At 39.1% G+C, this 22,229-nt stretch overlaps 1 protein-coding gene across 5 annotated transcripts in view; it reads right to left on the bottom strand.

Annotated features, from left to right (window-relative positions):
* The window catches only part of LOC137344427 (protein phosphatase 1 regulatory subunit 12A-like), a 211,413-nt gene that overhangs the window by 18,232 nt on the left and 170,952 nt on the right, over nt 1-22,229 (bottom strand). For all 5 annotated transcript variants that reach the window (XM_068007389.1, XM_068007392.1, XM_068007388.1 and 2 more), the window contains 4 exons: nt 11,073-11,089; nt 10,166-10,313; nt 1,548-1,652; nt 1,377-1,427 (listed from right to left, as the gene is read on the bottom strand). In XM_068007389.1, the coding sequence (XP_067863490.1) occupies nt 1,377-1,427; nt 1,548-1,652; nt 10,166-10,313; nt 11,073-11,089 (321 nt within the window). The remainder of the gene's footprint in view (nt 1-1,376; nt 1,428-1,547; nt 1,653-10,165; nt 10,314-11,072; nt 11,090-22,229) is intronic.

Raw genomic sequence — 22,229 nt, 5'->3', positions numbered from 1 at the left:
CAAATGATCCATACAGATCAACTGAACCTCGGTGTTGACATAAAAGATTGACAGGTTTCAATCAAAGTATATTTTGAGAGAATTTTTTTGAAACAAGTCTTGAGATAAGGGGCATGACTTTAGCTCAGAGCCGGGAATCCAGCGCGTGGGCAGACACTTGAGTGGGGAACCTGAAAGTCGTGTGAGTGAGTCGCATTCTGCGATCACAACTCAATTGAGGTATTTGCACTTCTGGGTTTCCCATGCGCCAGGCAGCCAGACTGACAGCCCTTCTCGCCTGCTATCACCTGACATGAATCAGAAGCAATGGGAAACCTGAACAGGTTAGGTTAAATTCATTTTACATTTCTAATACTCAAAAAATTAAGTGCCTCAACTATCGCAATGAGGTACATTGCCTCTTTAAGTATCGGCCCTCTGGCTTTAAGTGGGGATGGGACTTCCAAGTTTCTGATACATGCCCGCATCCTGGGTTAAACCCAGAAGTGGGCGCGTTGGAGTCAGGATGCGGTCCCACTGAAGATTTCAACAATTTTTACTACCCACCTGTTCTTGGGGGTTAAAATTACCCCAAGGTGTTCAGTCAATATACTCTGGAAAAACTGTGTAACAAAGAAATGGTGTCCTTAAATAGGGCTGTAATTTCTCCACCATCCCCACTGAAAGTACATAATTTAAACCAGGAATTAGATAGATAAGCCAACCAAAAATAATTTGAGCAGATTTTTGTCTGACAATTTGTATATGCTTCCTTCATTAATTTGCTGAATTCAAGACTTACATTTCAAAAAATACATTCCTCTAAATTCATGCTATTTTGGAAGTTCTGCATTATCAAGAATAATCCATGTTAAGGAAAACATTTTTCCTCTCCAGATGTCTACCTGCATCATAACCTGGGCTAGAAATCTGCTTCAACATTCTTTATTTATAGCTGTTAGGTGAGCAAGATCTACGGAAAGGGACTAGGTTCTGGTATTCCCTCTGTCCCTGTGGAAAATTGCTTGGCCAACCGCTTAACCTATTCTTCATTAACTCAAAACATTTTGATTTGTAACTTTGCACAAGTTGGAAAGTCTACCAAAAATATTTCACAATTGGCTTCTGTGTTCTTTATCCCCCAATGCTAAGTATCAGACAATCTGGTAAGTACCACTAATAGCTTTGTTGTGTAACAAAGAAATGGTGTCCTTAAATAGGGCTGTAATTTCTCCACCATCCCCACTGAAAGTACATAATTTAAACCAGGAATTAGATAGATAAGCCAACCAAAAATAATGAGCAGATTTTTGTCTGACAATTTGTATATGCTTTGAAATGTTGGGGGGGGGGGGGGGGGGGGGGGAGGGGAGGGGAGAAAAAAAAACTTAACATACCCTTTTCTCCATCTCCAGCATTGAAGACTTATCAGAAATCCGTTCTTGTTTCTGAAATGGACAAATACCTGCATTAATTTGTGCTGAATTACCAACAGTGGTTTTCTATAATCACAGGATTTACGATCTTAAAAAAGCTTTTCATGAAAATCTCTTGTAATCTCTCTGAACCTGTGTAGCTTTCTCCAGCTGCGCCTTCACTTCAGTGAGTTCAAGTTGTGCCTCGTGCAGTTTGGCTTTAAGTTTCTCATTTTCAGTCAAGGCCTCTTCATATAACTTCAAACAAAAAAAAATCAAATATCTAATTAACCACATTTTCTGAATTTCAAATAAAGCATCGAACTTTATCTTCATATACTCTATTTTAACATGCAGTTTTTGAATTGCATTTTTAAAAACATAAAGCTTGCAATTAGAATTGTTTCAAAAGGTAATAATAAAGGGAAGGGCTACTTTTAATATGAAGTACTTTCTTCCCACCAACCCCCATGATTAGTGCAGGCTTAGGTTTAAACCTTGTTACTTACAGAAGACATTCACTGGTAAGTATTGAGAACACAGCCACCCTTGTCTAGTAAAGATTGAGAGTGAATTATGGCTCCTAATCAGCTCGCATCATGAAAACCATGCCCATGTTCTTCCTGGCAGATACATTCTCCGACAATCTTCCTTTATTGACAAGAATGCAGTAGGGTTGGATCAGTGTTGTAGACATAATTAAAAATGACATCTAGCCTGGAATATGCGATTTGTGCTGAGATCATGCACAACATTCAAACATTCACTGTTGGTTTGTGAAAAAACTCTTCACTCATACTGCATGAGGATTTCATGGCCTTCACATGGGAAAGGGAGGGGCATGTCGAAAGAGAGGAGGAATGACAATGGCTGCACATTTTGAATGCAGATATTTAGCAAGAATATTCAATTTTGCAAGTTTTTTTTTATACCAGCAGGATACGCAGTCCAGCAGGTGTTTTAAGCAAAGCTATGAGAGCAATGACTATTACGTGAACGGATCACTTGATGGGCCATGTCCATTTAAAGTTCTCTGAACTGTTCTGAGTACTTCTTCCACTAGTCCTTTTTTTTGAAAAAACCTCAAGCCAATTGGGGTGATTTCTATTTGTTTAGAGAGTGGAATGCTCAGCAGATTCAACTCCTATCACTATAAACAGAGTTAAAGGAGCAATTACATTCAAGACGAAGCGAACGCAAACTACAAAGACTTTGAAATTATACATGTATGCTTGTGCAGTAAGCCTAAAAATAAATGTTTTACATTATTTTCAGGCTTCTATAAAGATTCCCAACTTTTAGAACTCATGTTCTGACAATTTAGCCACCCATAAATTATTACTGAACAGTCTTGCAAAAGATTCTCATAATTTTATTCCTTCATTTGATTTTTGCAGCCGATTCTCAATCTACGCAATTAATACTATTAACCACATATTAAGTGGGTTATGTTGCCCTTTCACCTCTGGGACTTGGTTTCAAATCCAATCCATGCAGGATTAAAGTTGCATCTTCGTGACCAACAGACCTAAATGTTCATTCTCAATCCTGTTCATAGAGAACGAAAAATGCCCATGATTCCACTGCCCATGGTGAGAATTTGATTTTCCATGAATTGGCTTCTAAATATCCTCAAGATATTCTCAGATTTATACCTGACCGATTGTCACATTGGTGCAATATATAGGATACTTATTTCAGGTATAAGTCAAGTCATACTTGGTCAGATTTTTAAAATAGTAGCAATGTAAAAAATGCTGTGTGAATACGATGCCATGGCGATAACGGAGACCTGCTAAAAAGGGCGGATTGGGTACTAAATATTCCTTGATACAAGGTGTTCAGGAAAGATAGGGAAGGAAAGAAAGGAGGGGGGTGGTAGTATTGATTAAGGAGAATACTGCAGTGCTGGAGAGAAAGGATGTCCTGGAGGGGTCAAGGACAGATCTATTTGGTTAGAGTTAAGGAACAATAGAGGTGCCATTATCCTACTGGGTGTATTCTATAGGCCACCAACTAGTGGCAAGGATATAGAGGAGCAAATTTGCAGGGAAATTACAGAGAGGTGCAAAAGCCATAGAGTAGTGATAACTGGGGATTTCAACTATCCTTATATAGACTGGAATAGAAATAATAAGGGGCAAAGAAGGGGAGGAATATTTGAAATGTGTTCAGGATAACTTTCGCGACCGGTACGTTTCCGGCCCAATGAGGAAGGAGGCGTTGCCGAACTCGGTTCTAGGGAATGAGAAGGGTCAAGTGGAGCAAGTGTCACTGGGGAGCATTTAGGCAGCAGCGATCATAGTATCCTAAGGTTTAGAATAGCTATGGAAAAGGACTCTGACCACTCTAAAGTAAAAATACTCAATTGGAGGAGGGCCACCTTCAGTGGGATGAGAATAGATCTGGCCCGGGTAAATTGGAATCAAAGATTGGCAAGCAAAACTATAATTGAACAATGGGCGGCCTTTAAAGAGATGATTCGGGTACAGACAAGGTACATTCCAACGAGGGAGATAGGTAGGACAACTAAAGCCAGAGCTCCCTGGATGACAAAGGAGATAGAGAGGAAGATGAAGTGGAAAAAAGTAGCTCATGACAGATGTCAGGTTGATAAGGATGTGATAACAGGACACTTAGAAAATATCAACGGAATTAGACAAAGTTAACACTGATTTATGAAAGGGAAATCATGTTTGACAAACCTACTGGAGTTGTTTTTATGATGTAACTGGTAGAACCAGTGGATGTGGTTTATTTGGGTTTTCAGAAGGCCTTTGATAAAGTCCCACATAAGAGATAATTGTGCAAAATTAAAGTACACGGAATGTATACTGGCACGGATTGAAAACTGGTTAACAGACAGGAAACAAAGAGTAGGAATAAATGGGTCTTTTTCGGGGTGGCAGGCAGCGACTAGTGGGGTCCCGCAGGGATCAGCGCTTCGGCCACAGCTATTCACAATATATATCAATGGTTTGGATGAGGGAACCAAATGTAATATTTCCAAGTTTGCTGACGACACAAAACTAGGTGGGATCGTGAGTTGTGAGGAGGATGCAAAGGGGCTTCAAGGCAATTTAGACAAGTTGAGTGAGTGGGCAAATACATGGCAGATGCAGTATAATGTGGATAAATGTGAAGTTAGCCACTTCGGAAGGAAAAACAGAAAGGCAGCTTATTATTTAAACGGTGATAGATTGGGAAATGTTGATGTGCAAAGGAACCTGGGTGTCCTTGTACACCAGTCACTGAAAGCAAACATGCAGGTGCAGCAAGCAGTTAGGAAGGCAAATGGTATGTTGGCTTTCATTGCAAGAGGATTTGAGTGCAGGAGCAAGGATGTCTTACTGCAGTTATACAGGGCCTTGGTGATACTGCACCTGGAATGTTGAGTGCAGTTTTAATCTCCTTACCTTAGAAAGGATATACTTGCCATAGAGGGAGTGCAGCGAAGGTTCACCAGACTGATTTCTGGGATGGCAGGTCTATCGTATGAGGAGAGATTGAGTCGACTTGGCCTGTATTCACTCGAGTTTAGAAGAATGAGAGGGGATCTCATTGAAATGTATAAAATTCTGACAGGGCTAGATGGACTGGATGCAGGGAGGATGTTTCCCCTGGCTTGGGGGTCCAGAGAGGTCATAGTCTCAGGATATGGGGTCGGACATTTAGCACTGAGACGAGGAGAAATTTCTTCACTCAAGGTGGTGAACCCGTGGAATTCTCTACCACAGAAGGCTGTAGAGGCCAAGTCACTGAATATATTTAAGAAGGAGCTAGATGGATTTCTAGACACAAAAGGCATCATAGGAACGTAGGACATAGGAACAGGAGTAGGCCATTCAGCTCCTCGAGCCTGCTCTGCCATTTGATAAGATCATGGCTGATCTGTGATCGAACTCCATATACCTGCCTTTGACCCATATCCCTTAATACCTTTGGTTGCCAAAATGCTATCTATCTCAGATTTAAATTTAGCAATTGAGCTAGTATCAATTGCCGTTTGCGGAAGAGAGTTCCAAACTTCTACAACCCTTTGCGTGTAGAAATGTTTTCTAATCTCACTCCTGAAAGGTCTGGCTCTAATTTTTAGACTGTGCCCCCTACTCCTAGAATCCCCAACCAGCGGAAATAGTTTGTCTTTATCCACCCTATCTATTCCCCTTAATATCTTATAAACTTCGATCAGATCACCCCTTAACCTTCTAAACTCGAGAGAATACAACCCCAATTTGTGTAATCTCTCCTCGTAACTTAACCCTTGAAGTCCGGGTATCATTCTAGTAAACCTCCCTCCAAGGCCAATATGTCCTTCCGAAGGTGCGGTGCCCAGAACTGCTCACAGTACTCCAGGTGCGGTCTAACCAGGATTTTTTTATAGCTGCAGCATAACTTCTGCCCCCTTGTACTCTAGTCTTCTAGATATAAAGGCCAGCATTCCATGAGCCTTATTGATTATTTTCTGCACCTGTTCATGACACTTCAATGATCTATGCACCTGAACTCCTAAGTCCCTTTGGACATCCACTGTTTTTAACTTTTTACCATTTAGAAAGTACCCTGTTCTATCCTTTTTTGATCCAAAGTGGATGACCTCACATTTGCCTACACTGAATTCCATTTGCCACAGTTTTGCCCATTCACCTAATCTATCAATATCCCTTTGTAATTTTATGTTTTCATCTACACTGCTTACAATGCCACCAATCTTTGTGTCATCGGCAAACTTAGATATGAGACTTTCTATGCCTTCATCTAAGTAGTCAATAAATATTGTGAATAATTAAGGCCCCAAGACAGATCCCTGCAGGACTCCACTATTCACATCCTGCCAATGTGAGTACCTACCCATTATCCCTACTCTCTGTCGCCTTTCGCTCAGCCAACTTCCTAACCAAGTCCGTACTTCTCCCTTGATTCCATGGGCTTCTATCTTAGCTAACAGTCTCTTATGGAGACCTTATCAAATGCCTTCTGGAAGTCCATATAAATAACATCCATTGACATTCCCCTGTCCACTACTTTAGTCACCTCTTCAAAAAATTCAATCAGGTTTGTCAGGCACGACCTACCTTTCACAAATCCATGCCGGCTCTCTCTGATTAACTGAAAATTCTCGAGGTGTTCAGTCACCCTATCCTTAATTATAGACTCCAGCATTTTCCCCACAACAGATGTTAGGCTAACTGGCCTATAATTCCCTGGTTTCCCTCTCTCTCTCTCCTTTCTTAAAAAGCGGAGTGACATGTGCAATTTTCCAATCCAGAGGGACAGTTCCTGAATCTAGAGAACTTTGAAACATTATAGTTAGGGCATCTGCAATGTGCTCACCTTCTTCCTTTAAAACCCTGGGATGGAAACCATCTGGTCCTGGGAATTTGTCACTCTTTAGTGCTATTATTTTCTTCATTACTGTTGTTTTACTTATGTTAATTTTATTGAGTCCCTGTCCCCGATTCAATATTAATTTTCTTGGGATTTCCAGCATGCTATCCTCTCTTTCTACTGTAAATACTGACACAAAGTAATTATTCAACATGTCCGCCATTTCCCCATTGTCAATGACAATATCCCCACTTTCAGTTTTTAAGGGGCCAACACTGCTCCTGACCATCCTCTTTTTCCTAATGTAACTATAAAAGTTCTTCGTATTGGTTTTGATATCCCTTGCAAGTTTCTTTTCATACTCTCTTTTTGTAGCTCTTACTATCCTGTTTTGTGACCCTTTGTATCCTTCCCATTCGCCAGGATCTGTGCCATTTTTGCCTTTTTGTATGCCCTTTCCTTATGTCTTATACTGCCCCTTACCTCTTTAGTTGTCCATGGCTTTTTTTTTGGCAAGTAGAGTTCTTGCCACTCAGGGGTATAAACCGATTCTGTATCACGTTAAATGTTTCTTTAAACATTTCCCACTGATCATCAGTCGTTTTACCCATTAACAAATTTGCCCAGTTTACTGTGGACAGTCTCTGTCTCATCCCATTGAAGTTGGCCTTACCCAAGTCTAGAATCTTAGCAGCTGATTCACTTTTTTCCCTTTCAAACACTACCTTGAACTCGATCATGTTACGATCGCTATTGGATAGATGTTCATGCACAGTTAAGCTGTTATCTAAATCTGGTTCATTACTAAATCTAGTATGGCTTGCTCCCTTGTTGCATCTGGGACATATTGCTGTAGAAAACTATCCGGGACACACAAGAAATTCACTACCTTTCTGACAGTTGCTGGTCTGCTTTTCCCAATCTATGTGAAGGTTAAAGTCCCCCATTAAGACCACTATGCCTTTGTTACACGCTTGTCTAATCTCTACATTTATATAATCTAGCATATCAAGGGGTATGGGGAGAGAGCGGGAATATGGCATTGAGAATAGAGGATCAGCCATAATCATACTAAATGGCAGAGCAGGTTCAAAGGGCTGAATGGCCTATGCCTGCTCCTAGTTTCCATATTTCTAACACAAGTGAGAACCAGGTAGAATATAGAAAGTTCAGAGGGGAAGTGAAAAAGGAAATAAGAGGGGCAAAGGGAAAGTATGAGAACAGACTAGCGACCAACATAAAAGGGAATCCAAAAGTCTTCTACAGACACGTTAACAGTAAACGGGTAGGAAGAGAAGGGGTGGGGCCAATTAGAGACCATAAAGGAGATCTACTCATGGAGGCAGTGGGCATAGCTGAGGTACTTTACCAAGGAAGAAGATGCCGCCAGAGTCTCAGTAAAGGAAGGCATAGTTGAGATACTGGATGGGCTAAAAATTGAGAAAGAAGAGGTACTAAAAAGGCTAGCTGTACTTAAAGTAGATAAGTCACTCGGTCCGGATGGGATGCACCCTCGGATGCTGAGTGAAGTAAGGGGGGAAATTGCGGAGGTACTGGCCATAATCTTCCAGACATCCTTAGATGCAGGAGTGGTGCCAGAGGAGTGGAGAATTGCAAATGTTACACCCTTGTTCAAAAAAGGGCGTAAAGATAAACCCAGCAACTATAGGCCAGTCAGTTTAACTTCGGTGGTGGGGAAACTTTTGGAAATGATAATCCGGGACAGAATTAATAGTTACTTGGACGAGTGCGGATTGATTAGGGAAAGCCAGAACGGATTTGTTAAAGGCAAATAGTGATTAACCAACTTGATAGAGTTTTTTGATGAGGTAACAGAAATGGTAGATGAGGGCAATGCAGTTGATGTGGTTTATATGGACTTTCAAAAAAGCGTTTGATAAAGTGCCACATGGTAGGCTTGCTATTAAGACTGTGGCCCATAGAATAAAAGGGGGCAACAGAATTGGCTAAATGACAGGAAACAGAGTAGTGGTGAACGGTTGTTTGTCGGACTGGAGGGAGGTGTGTAGCGGTGTTCGCCAGGGGTCGGTGCTGGGACCACTGCTTTTTTTGATATATATTGATGACTTGGACTTGGGAGTACAGGGCACAATTTCAAAATTTGCAGATGACACAAAACTTGGAAGGACAGTGAACAGTGAGGAAGATAGAGATAGACTTCAAGAGGACGTAGACATGCTAGTGGCATGGGCAGACTCGTGGCAGATGAAGTTTAACGCCAAAAAATGCGAGGTGATGCATTTCGGTAGGAAAAATAAAGAGGGGCAATATAAACTGGAGGGCACAACTCTAAAAGGGGTAGAGGAACAGAGGGATCTGGAGGTATATGTACACAAATAGTTGAAGGTGGCAGGGCAGGTTGAGAAAGTGGTTAAAAAAGCATACGGGTTCTGGGCTTTATAAATAGAGGCATAGAGTACAAAAGTATGGAAGTCATGATGAACCTTTATAAAACACTGGTTCAGCCACAACTGGAATACTGTGTCCAGTTCTGGGCACTGCACTTTAGGAAGGATGTGAAGGCCTTAGAAAGGGTGAAGAGGAGATTTACTCGAATGATTCCAGGAATGAGGGACTTTAGTTACATGGATAGACTGGAGAAGCTGGGATTGTTCTCCTTGGAATAGAGACGGTTGCGAGGAAATTTGATAGAGGTATTCAAAAACATGAAGGATCTAGACAGAGTAGATAGAGAGAAACTATTCCCATTGGCGGAAGGGTCAAGGACCAGAGGGCATAGATTTAAGATGACTGGCAGAAAAACCAAAGGTGACATGAGGAAAAACTTTTTTACACAGCCAATGGTTGGGATCTGGAATGCACTGCCCGAGGGAGTGGTGGAGGCAGATTCAATCATGGCCTTCAAAAGGGAACTGGATAAGTACTTGAAAGGAAAAAATGTGCAGGGCTACGGGGATAGGACGGGGGAGTGGGACTAGCTGGATTGCTTGTGCATAGAGCCGGCACAGACTTGATGGGCCGAATGGTCTCCTTCTGTGCTGTAACCTTTCTATAATTCTACGTCAGAATCAAAGCTTCAAGACATCTTCCAAGCCTTGCAAAAGTACTTTTGCAAAAATAAAATAATCTCTGGTGCTAACAAAAATATGCAAAGCATACATACACAGGTAGTCACTTAATGCTGCATCAATGCTGTGATTCTAGGGGAATTCTAGATTTATGGAATATGGTATTCCCACTGCAACTCTCAACTTCACAAAAAAAACTCCGTAGATAAAAAGAGCGAGACAGAGTCTGCACGTGGGAGCACACGCAAGAGGACAGAGAGGAAGGGCAAGAGCAGGAAATAGTGAGAGCTCATTTTCTAGATATAAAGCTTTGTCAGTTTCATATCCAAAAAGTCCACAAATTATTACGAATTCCACATCAACCCCCCCCTCCCATCCCCCATCATTATCTACCTTCTTGTAATCCTTTATGCTATCTTCCTGATCTGGTTTACTAAGGGATGACAGTCGATTCTCCCTGCGTGTGTAAGAACTGGTTCGACTCAACAACCGGTCACTGTAACTGTCAGTTGATGAGGTATTTGATGATCCTGAATCCAACCTAAAAGTAAATGCCACAATTACACCCATAGTACAGGCCAACATGCACTATGAAGCTGGTTAGCTGCTACATTTTAATAACTATAAATCAAATAGCCACATGAAATAATGTTAAAATGTTATAGTCTTTTAGAACAGAGAACTGATTCGGAAAGTACATTATGGAGTTATCATCATTATTGTACATACAATGAATTACTCCGTTATTTAAGGAACACTTCTTGTGATAAAGCAAATACTTAGCAGATTTGTAGAAAAGTTTATACAAGCAAAAAAATGCAGAATTATTGACCCAACAGTACAATTTACAGCTAGTCCCAAATCATTCTGTGCTTAGGGACTCCATGCATTTCGTAGTGCTTCCCATTTAATTTATGTTAAGATGATCATACTAAAAGCAAACATGAAAATCCAAGTGGTTCATGGTTATAAACAAAAGGTCTGAATCTTGTCAAATATTTTAATCAACAGATCTTATTGGTAACAATTTTTAATGAGCTATAAAGATGCTGTGACCAACTATAGCAATTAGTCTTGTAATTCCTCTAATTAAACAAAATGACGCATGAAATTTTTACAGATGCCAAAGATTAATACAGTCAACAAATCTGCCTTTAATTGTGTAGAATAAATAAACAAATATTGATGTTCACAAAGCACGTATATGAGAATAGTTGATGACTGAAAAAATATAAACAAAGCCATTTTATTTATGGACAGCAATGGGTGCATTACTTGCACGAAATGGCAAAGTTCTTACCTGCTGAGTCGATCATGCTGAAAAATAAAAAAACAAACACTTAGCATGCTGACGAGGATTTCTAAGCAATCCACTGAAGAATCAGGCTAGTAACATTGGGGTGCAATTAAAAGAATGTTACTGTGTGGGAGAACAGTTTCAATCTATGCCCACAAATCGTATGGGTAAAAAAAGTGAATATCTACCTCTTGAAAACAGGTATATTCTGTGGCAGGTATATTTACATGCCACAGATGCAACTCCATGGAGACCTGCCATGTTGGATCGTTTGGCCCAAAACAAGCTGCCTAGATGATATGCCTGATGGATCTATGTTTAGGAGGTTGCCAGTGAGCATATCCAGAAACACATCCTTGCACTCCTGGTAAAATTTTGTAAAGTTCAGTTCTACCTGGGACTAGAGTCTCAGCCAGCACCAAATTTTACATTTTTCACCTGGAGGGGAAGGCATGGCAATGTCAGCTCGCAGCCAGCCAGAAAAGGAGTTGGCTAAGTTATCAGTGCTGATATTTTCAGGCCAGAAGACTAGACATAGCAGCTCTCCATGGAGCTACTTCTATATCAAATAAACGCAAAATACATCCTCTCAGCTGGGAGATAGAAATAATATGAAGCTGGAGGTAATTTTAAGCAAAAATACTTGTCTCCTTTTCCCGCTTCTGCAATGGCTTTAACGATGGGGTCAGTTTTGGTTGGTTGTCAAATTCTTATATCAAGTTCTGAGCATGATTTAGTTTAATGTAAGGTAGTTTTTTTTTTGTTTCCAAATTCCAAACTCCTTCACTGGCTCATCAAATAACTAAGTCACACTTAGATCCATAACCAGGTCAGAGCTAAGTTAGCTGAACTGGAATTCCAGTAAGGCCGGTACAATTGGCTTCAGTTCCTGGGCTAGAGAAGAGAAAATCAGTGAGATGCCCACTCAAGCACAATCCTACAAACCCTGATGAAAATGTACGTGCGCGGAGAGATCAGGCTTAGCTACGATGCTCTCTGCAGTCGAGGTGCTCGTATGAATAATGGTCGCATTGAGTAGCGCCTGAAGGCCAAATTTGACGTGAAAAGAACTCAGTTATCTGGTGATGTATCTTCTCCAATCCATTCTGTTTTTATACAAGGATCACTCACATCCACAACCAGCCGCCAGCTACAAAACGTTGCTTGCTGTGTGAGTGGCTAGCAGAAAGTCAAGATATGCCAGGATGAGGCATGTATTGTTACAATGCTCTGCCCTACCAAGCGGACTTCCACTAAATGATATGGCAAAAAACTGACTAGAGCAATGACATCTCTGGCGACTGAAGTGAAATGGCAGGAAGCATTTTAAGTTTGAACTTGCCAGTGTTTGCTTACGAAACAAAAGTTATTTTAACTATATCACTGGGCACTGTAGTAAAATTTGAGCACCTTTTGTGTTAGATTCCAAGTCCCAGTTCACTAGGCTACAATCGAAGAAAAGTAATCTTTACAATTACTGAATGTAAAAATCTTATACCATTAGAAAGAAAGGTATTCATGCAAAACTGACAATTTCTACACTAAGTAGATGATTAAAACTAACATTTTGAACTCTGAAAAGGAAGAGTCATCTTCTGCAACAACAGCTACTACATTTCAAAGAAATTCATTATATGCTAAGTGGCTTGAGATATTTGAAAGACATGGTAAAATATTACATAAATGCAAGTCATAAATTCAGGATAGAGAATCATAAAATTCTGGAATGACTTCAAAACATCTTAAAAGGGGCAAAAATGCTGCTCTCGAGATAATCAGTTTAAAATAAGTAGATCAAGGTTAATGAATGAAAGTAGTGGTTAATTATTAATTGTTCTGAACTGTTTTATCCCTAATATAGATGTTCTGCTTAAAGATATTTCATTTTAACAACATAATGTAAGTTTTAAATGTAGGCTATTTGCCCTGAGGATGTTTATTATTGATATATGCTACTCTTTTCTATTAGACGTATAACTGTTGGAAAACATTAAATATTCTCAGCTATGTAAGGCCAATTGTCTACACTTCAGGCTGTAATTAATTCTGTGGACTGGTATTTTCTGATATATACCTCTGTTGAATAACCCTTGAAGTCCGTTTTAATCCCAATTTGGATAAGGTATTTCTGTAACAAGTTTTACAAAACAGCCACAAGCAAAGGAAAACACCAAGGACAGTCAACAGTTTCTTGCACAATGTCACACTAATCACAGTATTTCCCTTAAAATCTGTTTCCTGTTTTTAACAAAAGCTTATTCACATCAGTAAATGCAGATACAGCCCAATAAATAGGATTTACTTCAGCAATCCTGCAATGTTCCTTTAATTGAGACAAGTTTGTACTGGGATCTTCATGTCCGATTTGCAGTTATAATGGATAGAAAGAACATTTTTCAATGCATCTCATTTTTGTTCATCAGTGCCATTCAAATGGAAATAGTTCTTCGAAGATAATCAGAACAACTGGCATTTAGATGTTAGAAAGAGTCTCCTTCGTATGATTTCAGTAACACTAATTTCATTTCCTGAAATTTACTTCCAAGCAATCCACCTCCAAGGAAGGAACACCATAGAAGCAGGAACACATCATGTCGAATACAAGCATAATTCGAAACTGCATCAAATTACAGGCAGTCAGAAAGTTACAGCTTCACTGACTGTGTTGAAACCAACTGTATACTAAATAGATGTGCTGGCTCACACTGAATGCTTGTTGCATTCAAGAATGTATGGTTTGGCCCGGTGGGGGGGCGCGGCGGTGGGAAGAAGAACCAGAGAGAAGAGGAGTAAAACTACACTTACATTTCAGAATATAATGGCATTAAGCCAAAACAAAGTGAGATTATTGTGGTGTGCAGCTTACCCAATAGTTTTAATACATAATTACAGTATTGGTTGTCAGTACATTCTCTTCTCCTTTAGTGCTTTGGAGTTAAGGGAAGTGACTATTCTTTGAAAAGCGATTTAAGCACAGGAAGATAAAGCATGGGTTTTTGGAAAGCAAGAAACAGCATTTGAAGTTCATATCCAGGTAAAGAAAAAAATGTGGGAACATAGAAGTGGTTTTGGCAAAAAAGGATGGAAGAATTAGGTGAAAATCAGAAAAAAAACTAAAGGATGGAAAATGTTGAGAGGAAAATTCTGGATGATACTGAGCTTTACCCCTTCTGTAGCTATTTAAAGCCAGTCAAGCTTCATAGAGAGGAATGGTCATACACAATGTTTTTGTTAAAAGAAACAAAACATCAATTGCCGGTTTGCTAACATTTCTAGGTCATTTCAGATATTAACATTTTCACTGCTGTTCTTGTATTTCAATTTTTAATGTGAAAAATAAGACTCAATATTGACATTACTGAAATAGTAAACTATAACACACCAAAAGTGCCGCCATTTTATTTAAACCATTAACTGACATTAAGAAAGCTCCATATTCGTAGACTCGAATGCAATCTTGTTGCATCAAAAATAGTTTTCTTTTTAAATGTATGCTTTGCTGAACATCAGCATTGTAGATGAAAAGAAGATAAACATCATTTGTAAATGTGTCATTATGGACAATACATACCTGGCTTCAGTGTATTTTTTAAAAAAAAGATTAAAGCAGTTAAGCAGAAAAGGAAGAACGAACATGCATCAGAGAAAATTCATCTAGCTCAACCCTACAGCAGATATGGCTGTTTAATCAATTAGAAAGACTAGAATTACTTAGGGCGAGGTGATATTAATTATGTATGGTTACATCAGGCAACTGCAGAGGTTCCACAGTGTAAGCAGATTCCTACTGTTTTGATGACAGATTATATGCAATTTGGAGATTTGAGACAAACAAATGTGCAAAACAATAGCAGACCAATGTTTTCAATGGCAAATGTCAGTTCATTTGTATAGTCCAGTTTGTTTTTTTTTTAAAACTGAGGCAAATTAATTCATAGTTAGAAGATCAATGGATGTGTACAAGCAACTTGCATAATATATGCAAGAATAAGATATAAAATTCTAGTTTGTAGCAAAATTGATTTTCAATTCAACATAACCATTCAAAGCTCATCTGCTTAATGTGGAAGATTTTGAAGAACTGGTCAAATAGAAGTTATTTATAACTGTCAAAATATTAACACAAAGAAAACCCAGGCATGTATTCTATGAGAACTTCGTAGTCTAAATCAACTTTTCATCTTGCACTTTTATGAAACAAAGAAACTGAAAGTGCATTTCTTTTTACTTTTGTGAAAAAGATGACAATTACTAATAAGTTGTTAAAAACAATAATCTTTCCGAAAGAAAATGTGTTGCCAAATGGTTGTAATGGACAACTTGAGCCGGGAAGCTGAATACGAGGGGCGTTTTTTGGGATCAGTGGATTTATAGTTTATATTGATTGTTTTCTGTCATTCTTTCCAATACTCCACACTGTAAGTTGAGTGATGACAGTCTGAAAACCATATTATCATAGTACATTTGTCTATTTGACCTTGTAAGGATGAATAAAAATTATCCTTACAATAGATGGCCTTTTTTGAAGGTCAATGTTAACTTATGCTTAGGTGTCAGGTTGTAGCACGCTTGCCTCAGAGTCAGAAGGTCTTGAGTTGAAGCCTCACTCATGGACTTGTGCATGTAATCTAGGCTGACACTTCAGTACAGTACTGCGGAACTCCTGCAGCGTTGGAGGTCCTGTCTTTCACATGAAATGTTAAACCGAGGCCCTGTCCGCCTGTTCAGCTGGACGTAAAAGATCCCGTGGCATTATACAAAAAGGAGCAAGGGATTTCTCCCGGTGCCCTGGACAACATTCCTTCCTGAACAAACGAATAACAAATACTGCTGTTTAAGGGATCTCGCTATGCACAAATTGGAGTCCGCGTTTACCTACATAAAATAACAGACTACTTTAAAATTAATTTATCTAATTGTGAAGTACTTTAGAATGTCCAGAGGAAATGATGTACTTTTTAAATGCATGTACTTTTAACTAATTTCTTCCAATAGAAATTAAATATACTCTCAAACCTGAATTTTAACAGAACAATTATTTGCACAAAATTTCCTCATTTGTGGCACTTTTACGCATTGAGAATTTAAACTGAGTGGGTTCTATATTGAGAAATTGTTTTTGGGCTCACTATAAATGCAAGCATTACTCTTTTCTTCAAAAACTTAGATCTGCAAGGCACTTTAAAAAAATACCGAGTTAATTGACAGTCTGTACCTAATTTTCCTCTCATGTGACCAGTGGAAAACTTCCTTGGCAAATGTTTGCAGAATTTCATAATTTTCAAAACAAAAATCTTCCAGTTTTCCGATCACCTCCCTTTCCTGGAATTCTCCCCCAACAAGTTAACCCCTTCCACCCACACTATCGCTCTCGGCTGAAAGGTAAGAGCAGTCTAGCCAAATGCCTTTATAGTCAATATTGCAACTTGGCTGTACTATTTTAAGACAAGTTTCAAGTGATGCAGGAAGGCACTGCCCTGTGTTTGGACAATCTTCCCTTTCTCCCACAGACGACAGCTGAAAACTGTCCAACTTGTCTTCCTGAGTAGTCTTGGTTGCAAAGACCTGTCATAACAACGATTCAGAGCCCTTTATTCTAGTTTGGAGACCAACATAATGCTCTTACAACTTCTGTTCAAATATACTGAATTGATAATGTTCAGTTTTGAAGTATGGTACAGCTGGCTGACGAATAAAATACTTACTTTGGTGGGGAAGGAAGAAGAAATTAGAGTAAGAAAGAGAAGGCACATGCTTTGACAGAAAGGCCTTAAAATTGCACTGTGCAATATTTGTGTATGAATGCTTAATACATTTGTATGATGCTCTTTTGTCTGCTATTTTAACAAAGGCAAAACCCCATTTATTTTAAATGGGCTAATGCTGTCATTAAAAAAGAATTTCATGCAATAATATCACACACTGCAATTTCAAGTTCAATTGCAATCAGTTTTAAAAGTCATCATACTCGCCCTTTGTCAACACCCAAAAATCCACATTACTGAAAATAGCAAGTGGGCAGATTGGTCATTCATCTCTGTTGTGGAACTGCAGCTTTTGTTGATGCCGGTCGCCTACTTAAGCACAATGACTGATCAGTATGCAACCAAAATTCTAATAGTTAAATGTTAAATAGCCAGTGAACCAGTGGAAAATGGTTTCCAAAAGTATGTTGCCTGTTTTCTCCTAAAGAATGGGGAATATCAATCAGGTGATCTGAGCAGCAAAATTAAGAGTGGCACAGAAGAGAATGGAACTTATATATAATTGAGTAAACTGGAAGGAAAAGGAAAGGACACAGCCAGTGTCCCACAGACATCACCCTTATACGAGAGATTTCTACTGATGTAACTTTTGAGTTTTGAAGGAGGGAGGGGGAAATAAATTATTTTAATAACATTTTCCATTACCTCCTGAGTTTTTATAAATGGTTTTGATTACAGTAAATGGTTACTTATGGAGCTGTAATTCTAGCAATTGTTTTTTAAAAAATCCTTTCTATGGTGTCAAAGGAAATTACTAACAGTTTTACTGGATACTTTTCAACCTCCAAAAGCATGCTTCAACAATCCCGGTTCAGCTAGTGACAGTTAGCTCTGATTTGAAACAATACAAAATCATTTTTTGTTACTCTCCTCTGCTTTCATTCCTGTCCAATATCAGCACGTCAATATGCTGAATGAAAAGGCCATCATTTATCCATTATTTTTGATGTAAAATCTCCTCTGTGGCTTATCTTGAAGAAATGCAGTGTTTCTCAGTCATGTAGAGGAGCCATTTAATACTGTACTTAGGATTGCAGCATACAACAATTAGACAAAAGTGAACCCTTGAGGTCAAAACTGGGTCATTTACTTAAAATGAAAAACTGCTACACACGTTAAATTGATCTTCATATTTAAAATTGTTTTATACCTGACTGCTTGCATTTTATTGTTACCCAAATAATAGAAGCTAATGATTCTAATTGCTAGTTATGGCATTTAACTAACTGACTACAGCTGATAGACCAGCAGCAACAATGTCAGTAATGTTTTTGTGTGAACATTTCAAAATGAATGACACTATGCTCACAGAACAAAATTCCATATAAAATTCAAACCACATACACCAGAATTTGATTTAATGGCTGTAATTGAGGTTGTGTGGACTGCTGAGCATTGGTTTGTGGTTTATGACAAAATCTGAACCCCTCAAGTACATTGACTGTAATCACTCCTATATATCCATTATTCTATATTTAAAAGATTAAACTTACTGAAATCAAAACTAAGAATTCTACAAATAGACTACAAAAATGTAAAACAATCGCTGTAGTAATTTTCACTCCTTGCAGAATGCTTTTGCATGGAAACTCAGCAAAACATGATCATGCAGCCTTTTACTCTCAAAGTCAAGACAGCAACTTGCATTTATATAACGGCCTTAGTGGACAAAAAGGTCCCATGGTGCTTCAAAAAGGCACAATTTGACAAATAAAACAGATGCCGAGCCAAAGAAAATATTAAGAGGGGTGACCAAAAGTTTGGTCAAAGAGGTGGGGTTAGAGGGTCTTATAGGAGGAGAGGGAAGTGAAGAGGCAGAGGGGTTTAGGAAAGGAATTCCAGAATTTAGGGCCCAGGCAGCTGAAGGCATGGCTGCCAATATTGGGATGAAGGAAGGGAGGGATGCACTAGAGGCCAGTGTCGGAGGAATGGAGAGTTCTGGAGGGGTTATAGGGCTGGAGGAGGTTACAGAGATAGGGAGATACGAGGCCATGAAGGGATTTAAACCAGAGTATTAGAATTTTAAATTTAAGGCACTGGAGGACCAAGAGCCAACATACGTCAGCAAGGACAGGGGTGATGGGTAAATGGGACTTGGTACAGGATAGGATAGGAGCAGCAAAGTTTAGGATGACTGAAGTTAACAATGTGGAGGATGGGAGGCCAGCCAGGAATGCATTGGAATAGTCGAGTCTGGAGGTAACAAAGGCAAGGATGAAGGTTTCAGTATCAAATCGGCTGAGAAAGGGTGGAGACCCGTGATGTTACGGAGTTGGAAGTCGGCAGTCTGTGACAGACTGTATAATGGGGTGAGAAGCAGAGTTCAGGGTCGAATAGGATACTGCGGCTGCGAACAGTGTGATTCAACTTTAGACAATGGCGGGGAGTGGGGATTGTAATCCATGACATGGGTACAGAGTTTGTGGCAGGGGCCATAGACAGCAGAATATATGTTACCACATTGCTAGAATATTGTGTCACAGGCAACATTTGTTGAAAAGATGAAAAACCCAGGTTTCTGATCATCTCTTATTGAGTAAAAACAGAAAGAGTACAAAAATCTGCTTAAAAGAACAAATTCTGATGCAATTCAGTAATTTCTTGGACTTGGATGATGTACTGTTATCATTTCCCTAACATGACAAAACACCACCATATTACGATTTATGCTCAGGGCTAGAATACTGGAAATACTGATGTCAATGAACATACTGCTTATGTCTCTTGTATGCATGCTGGCCACAGGTTTCTGTAGTGAACTTTGCCCCAGAGCTAAGGCAGAAGAAGAGTTATTAAAGACTACAGGAAAATGTCCATATTGCTTTGCAAAGTCAACTTTACATGGTGGGGATGCCCATGATATTAGTAAGAGTTCCACAGGAGGTAGTACTTTCTTGCTTAACAGTTGTGAATTAACTCTACTCAGCGTCTTTACATCCTGTGGTGAGGCAATTATCGTACTTCAGTTAGGATAAGAGACAGCTTATCAAGCTGGCCTAATCCTTTCAGAAATTAATCTCTCACTACTGCCAGTAACTAATCCCCACCAACCCTCCTATCGCACACTAATTCACATCGTTCCATCATCAAAACCATCACAGGTTTCAGCCATAGAAAATCTCAACTTCAAATTTCTTTTGATGGGGAGAAAGGGAAGAGAAACAAATAGCTTGTATCTCACTCCAAATACCATATGTTATTACTTTACAAAGCTTCCTTCTAGAAAATACAGATACTGGCTCTCATTTGGGAACATGGCAATACTAAGGTCATTCCATATCACTGAGTTGTAGAAAAGAATAGAACAACTTGCCTATACAGCGCCTTTAACGTAGAAAAACATCATAAAGGGCTTTAGAGAGAAACATAAAAAGGAAAATGCTGAGCCATAGTAGTTTAAGACTGGTCAAAAAGCTTGATCAAAAATTAGTTTTATGGGAACTCAAAGTGAGAGGTCAGAGAGAAGAGAGAAGGGGTGTGAGGAGGCGACCGAGCGAGAGAGAGACAGACACACACACACACACACACACACACACGTGTGTTGAGTCAACGTCACTTGTGCTCAGAAGCAAACAAAAATGACAGAATTCCTGCTGACAATAGCTATCCAGTGGCCTCTGCAGGAAGCGTATATTTTAATATTGGGCGAGAACAGTACTGGTAATAGCAGAAATGATCGTCTTAGCTTAGTAACCCTCCGAGACCCTCAGTCCAGACTTGTGCATGAGGAAGTGCCATTCCGATGAGGCACCATAGGGCAGCATGTGCCAGTGAAGCCCTGGCATGAGCATTTTGATGTCAGGGTTGCGGGGGGTGGGGTAAAGGGGAGAAAACTAGTGGGAAAATTGGAAGAGGAAACAAGATCTACCCACTCAACAAGCAGAAAGATTTTTCACAAGGGCAAAATTTTAGCTACATTTCACAGCAGAATTTTTGAAATATGGTGTAACATATATAAGTTATATATTCTCTCAGTTTTCTATCTCTAGCCATCCTACTATGTGGCTTTTCTCATTTTGCTTTTTTGGCTAATAACCAGCATCAGACACATTCTACTCAAATTCAATTCTTTTCCAGATGGGTGCTTTAAAAGGCCCCTTTTTTTTTGTATCTGTTTAATGTAGGCCACATCCGTCTATTACCAAAAATATTTTGTTCTCTAATTGATAAACAATGCCATCATTCAAGATGAACTTTATTTAAATCTGTATATGGGTAAAGAACAGAACTAGCATATTTACTGATAAATCACTGAAATTATGCAATGACAACCAAAGGCAATTAAGAATTAGGAATTATGCAAAATGCATTGAAATCACTTGTACAATATTTCTTGATTTTACAAATTACATTTTTCATGGAGACATTCAAAGCATGCAAAAAATGTTCTTCAAACATACTTTACAACATGATCTTTCTTGTGTTTGATAAAAAAATTCTTGCAGACTCTTAGTTTGTACTTCAAGCTGGGTTCCTTTGGCAAGTTTTCCCTGGGCCCCAAACTCTACTTTCCCCCTGCACATTAACCAGCAGTATATCTGCTCCACAACAGCTGTTGCTAATTACGACGTTAGTCTTCCACAATAACCTCCCACAAACCGTTCCTGTATACGCTTAAAGAGACCACACAATTAGAATTGGCATTAAATGAAGCTGGTTACGATTGGCTATTAAAAAAAATACTTCCATTATTTTCTTTTGGATTTTTCACCTATTAGCCACCCTGCCGTACTTTTAATATACTGATTTAGAACCATTACTGACGCTAATCCCTTAGGCATCCATATATGTCAGTGCCAATTACTGGGAAGGAAAACATGAGCTCAGACTTGTCCGAATGTAACAGTAAACAGAACCATACAAGTCGGACTTTGAAAAAAAACTGGGCAATGTACTAAAAAGTACATTTGATTATTACATTTACTGCTCTCTATGCACTTATAAATCATTCAATCCAATAGTCAAAATCAACAGCTGTAAGGAGAGAGAAAGCAGTCACTCTATAGAATAGGGAAAAAGCCAGCAATGTGTTTTTTTTAAATGTATGTTTTACTTCAGAATGAGATCTCTATAGTTCAAATTTTTCTAAAACGCTACGCATTGCATATATATGCTTTTAGTTAACTCTCAAATGTACATAAATAGAAAACTGACTGCTTTAAAAGCTTCTACTTGTGTTAGAAAGTATGGGCGTTTCAGTATTTAAAAAAAAACAACCCCCAATTTCCATATATTATTTCTTGTACAGTTGGTAGGCCTATTTTATTACTATACCAGAGCGCTGCAATGAAAGCCAATGGTTTTCTTACTCGGAATGTCTTGGTCGTGGGTGAAGGTGAGCAAGGAGGTGTCTCTGGCTGCGTTTTCCTGCTCCGGGTTAGGTCCTTATTCCTAG

Source organism: Heptranchias perlo, chromosome 27, assembly GCF_035084215.1.
Source record: "Heptranchias perlo isolate sHepPer1 chromosome 27, sHepPer1.hap1, whole genome shotgun sequence".
NCBI classification, from domain to species: domain Eukaryota; kingdom Metazoa; phylum Chordata; class Chondrichthyes; order Hexanchiformes; family Hexanchidae; genus Heptranchias; species Heptranchias perlo.
This window is presented reverse-complemented; position numbering and strand designations above follow the sequence as displayed.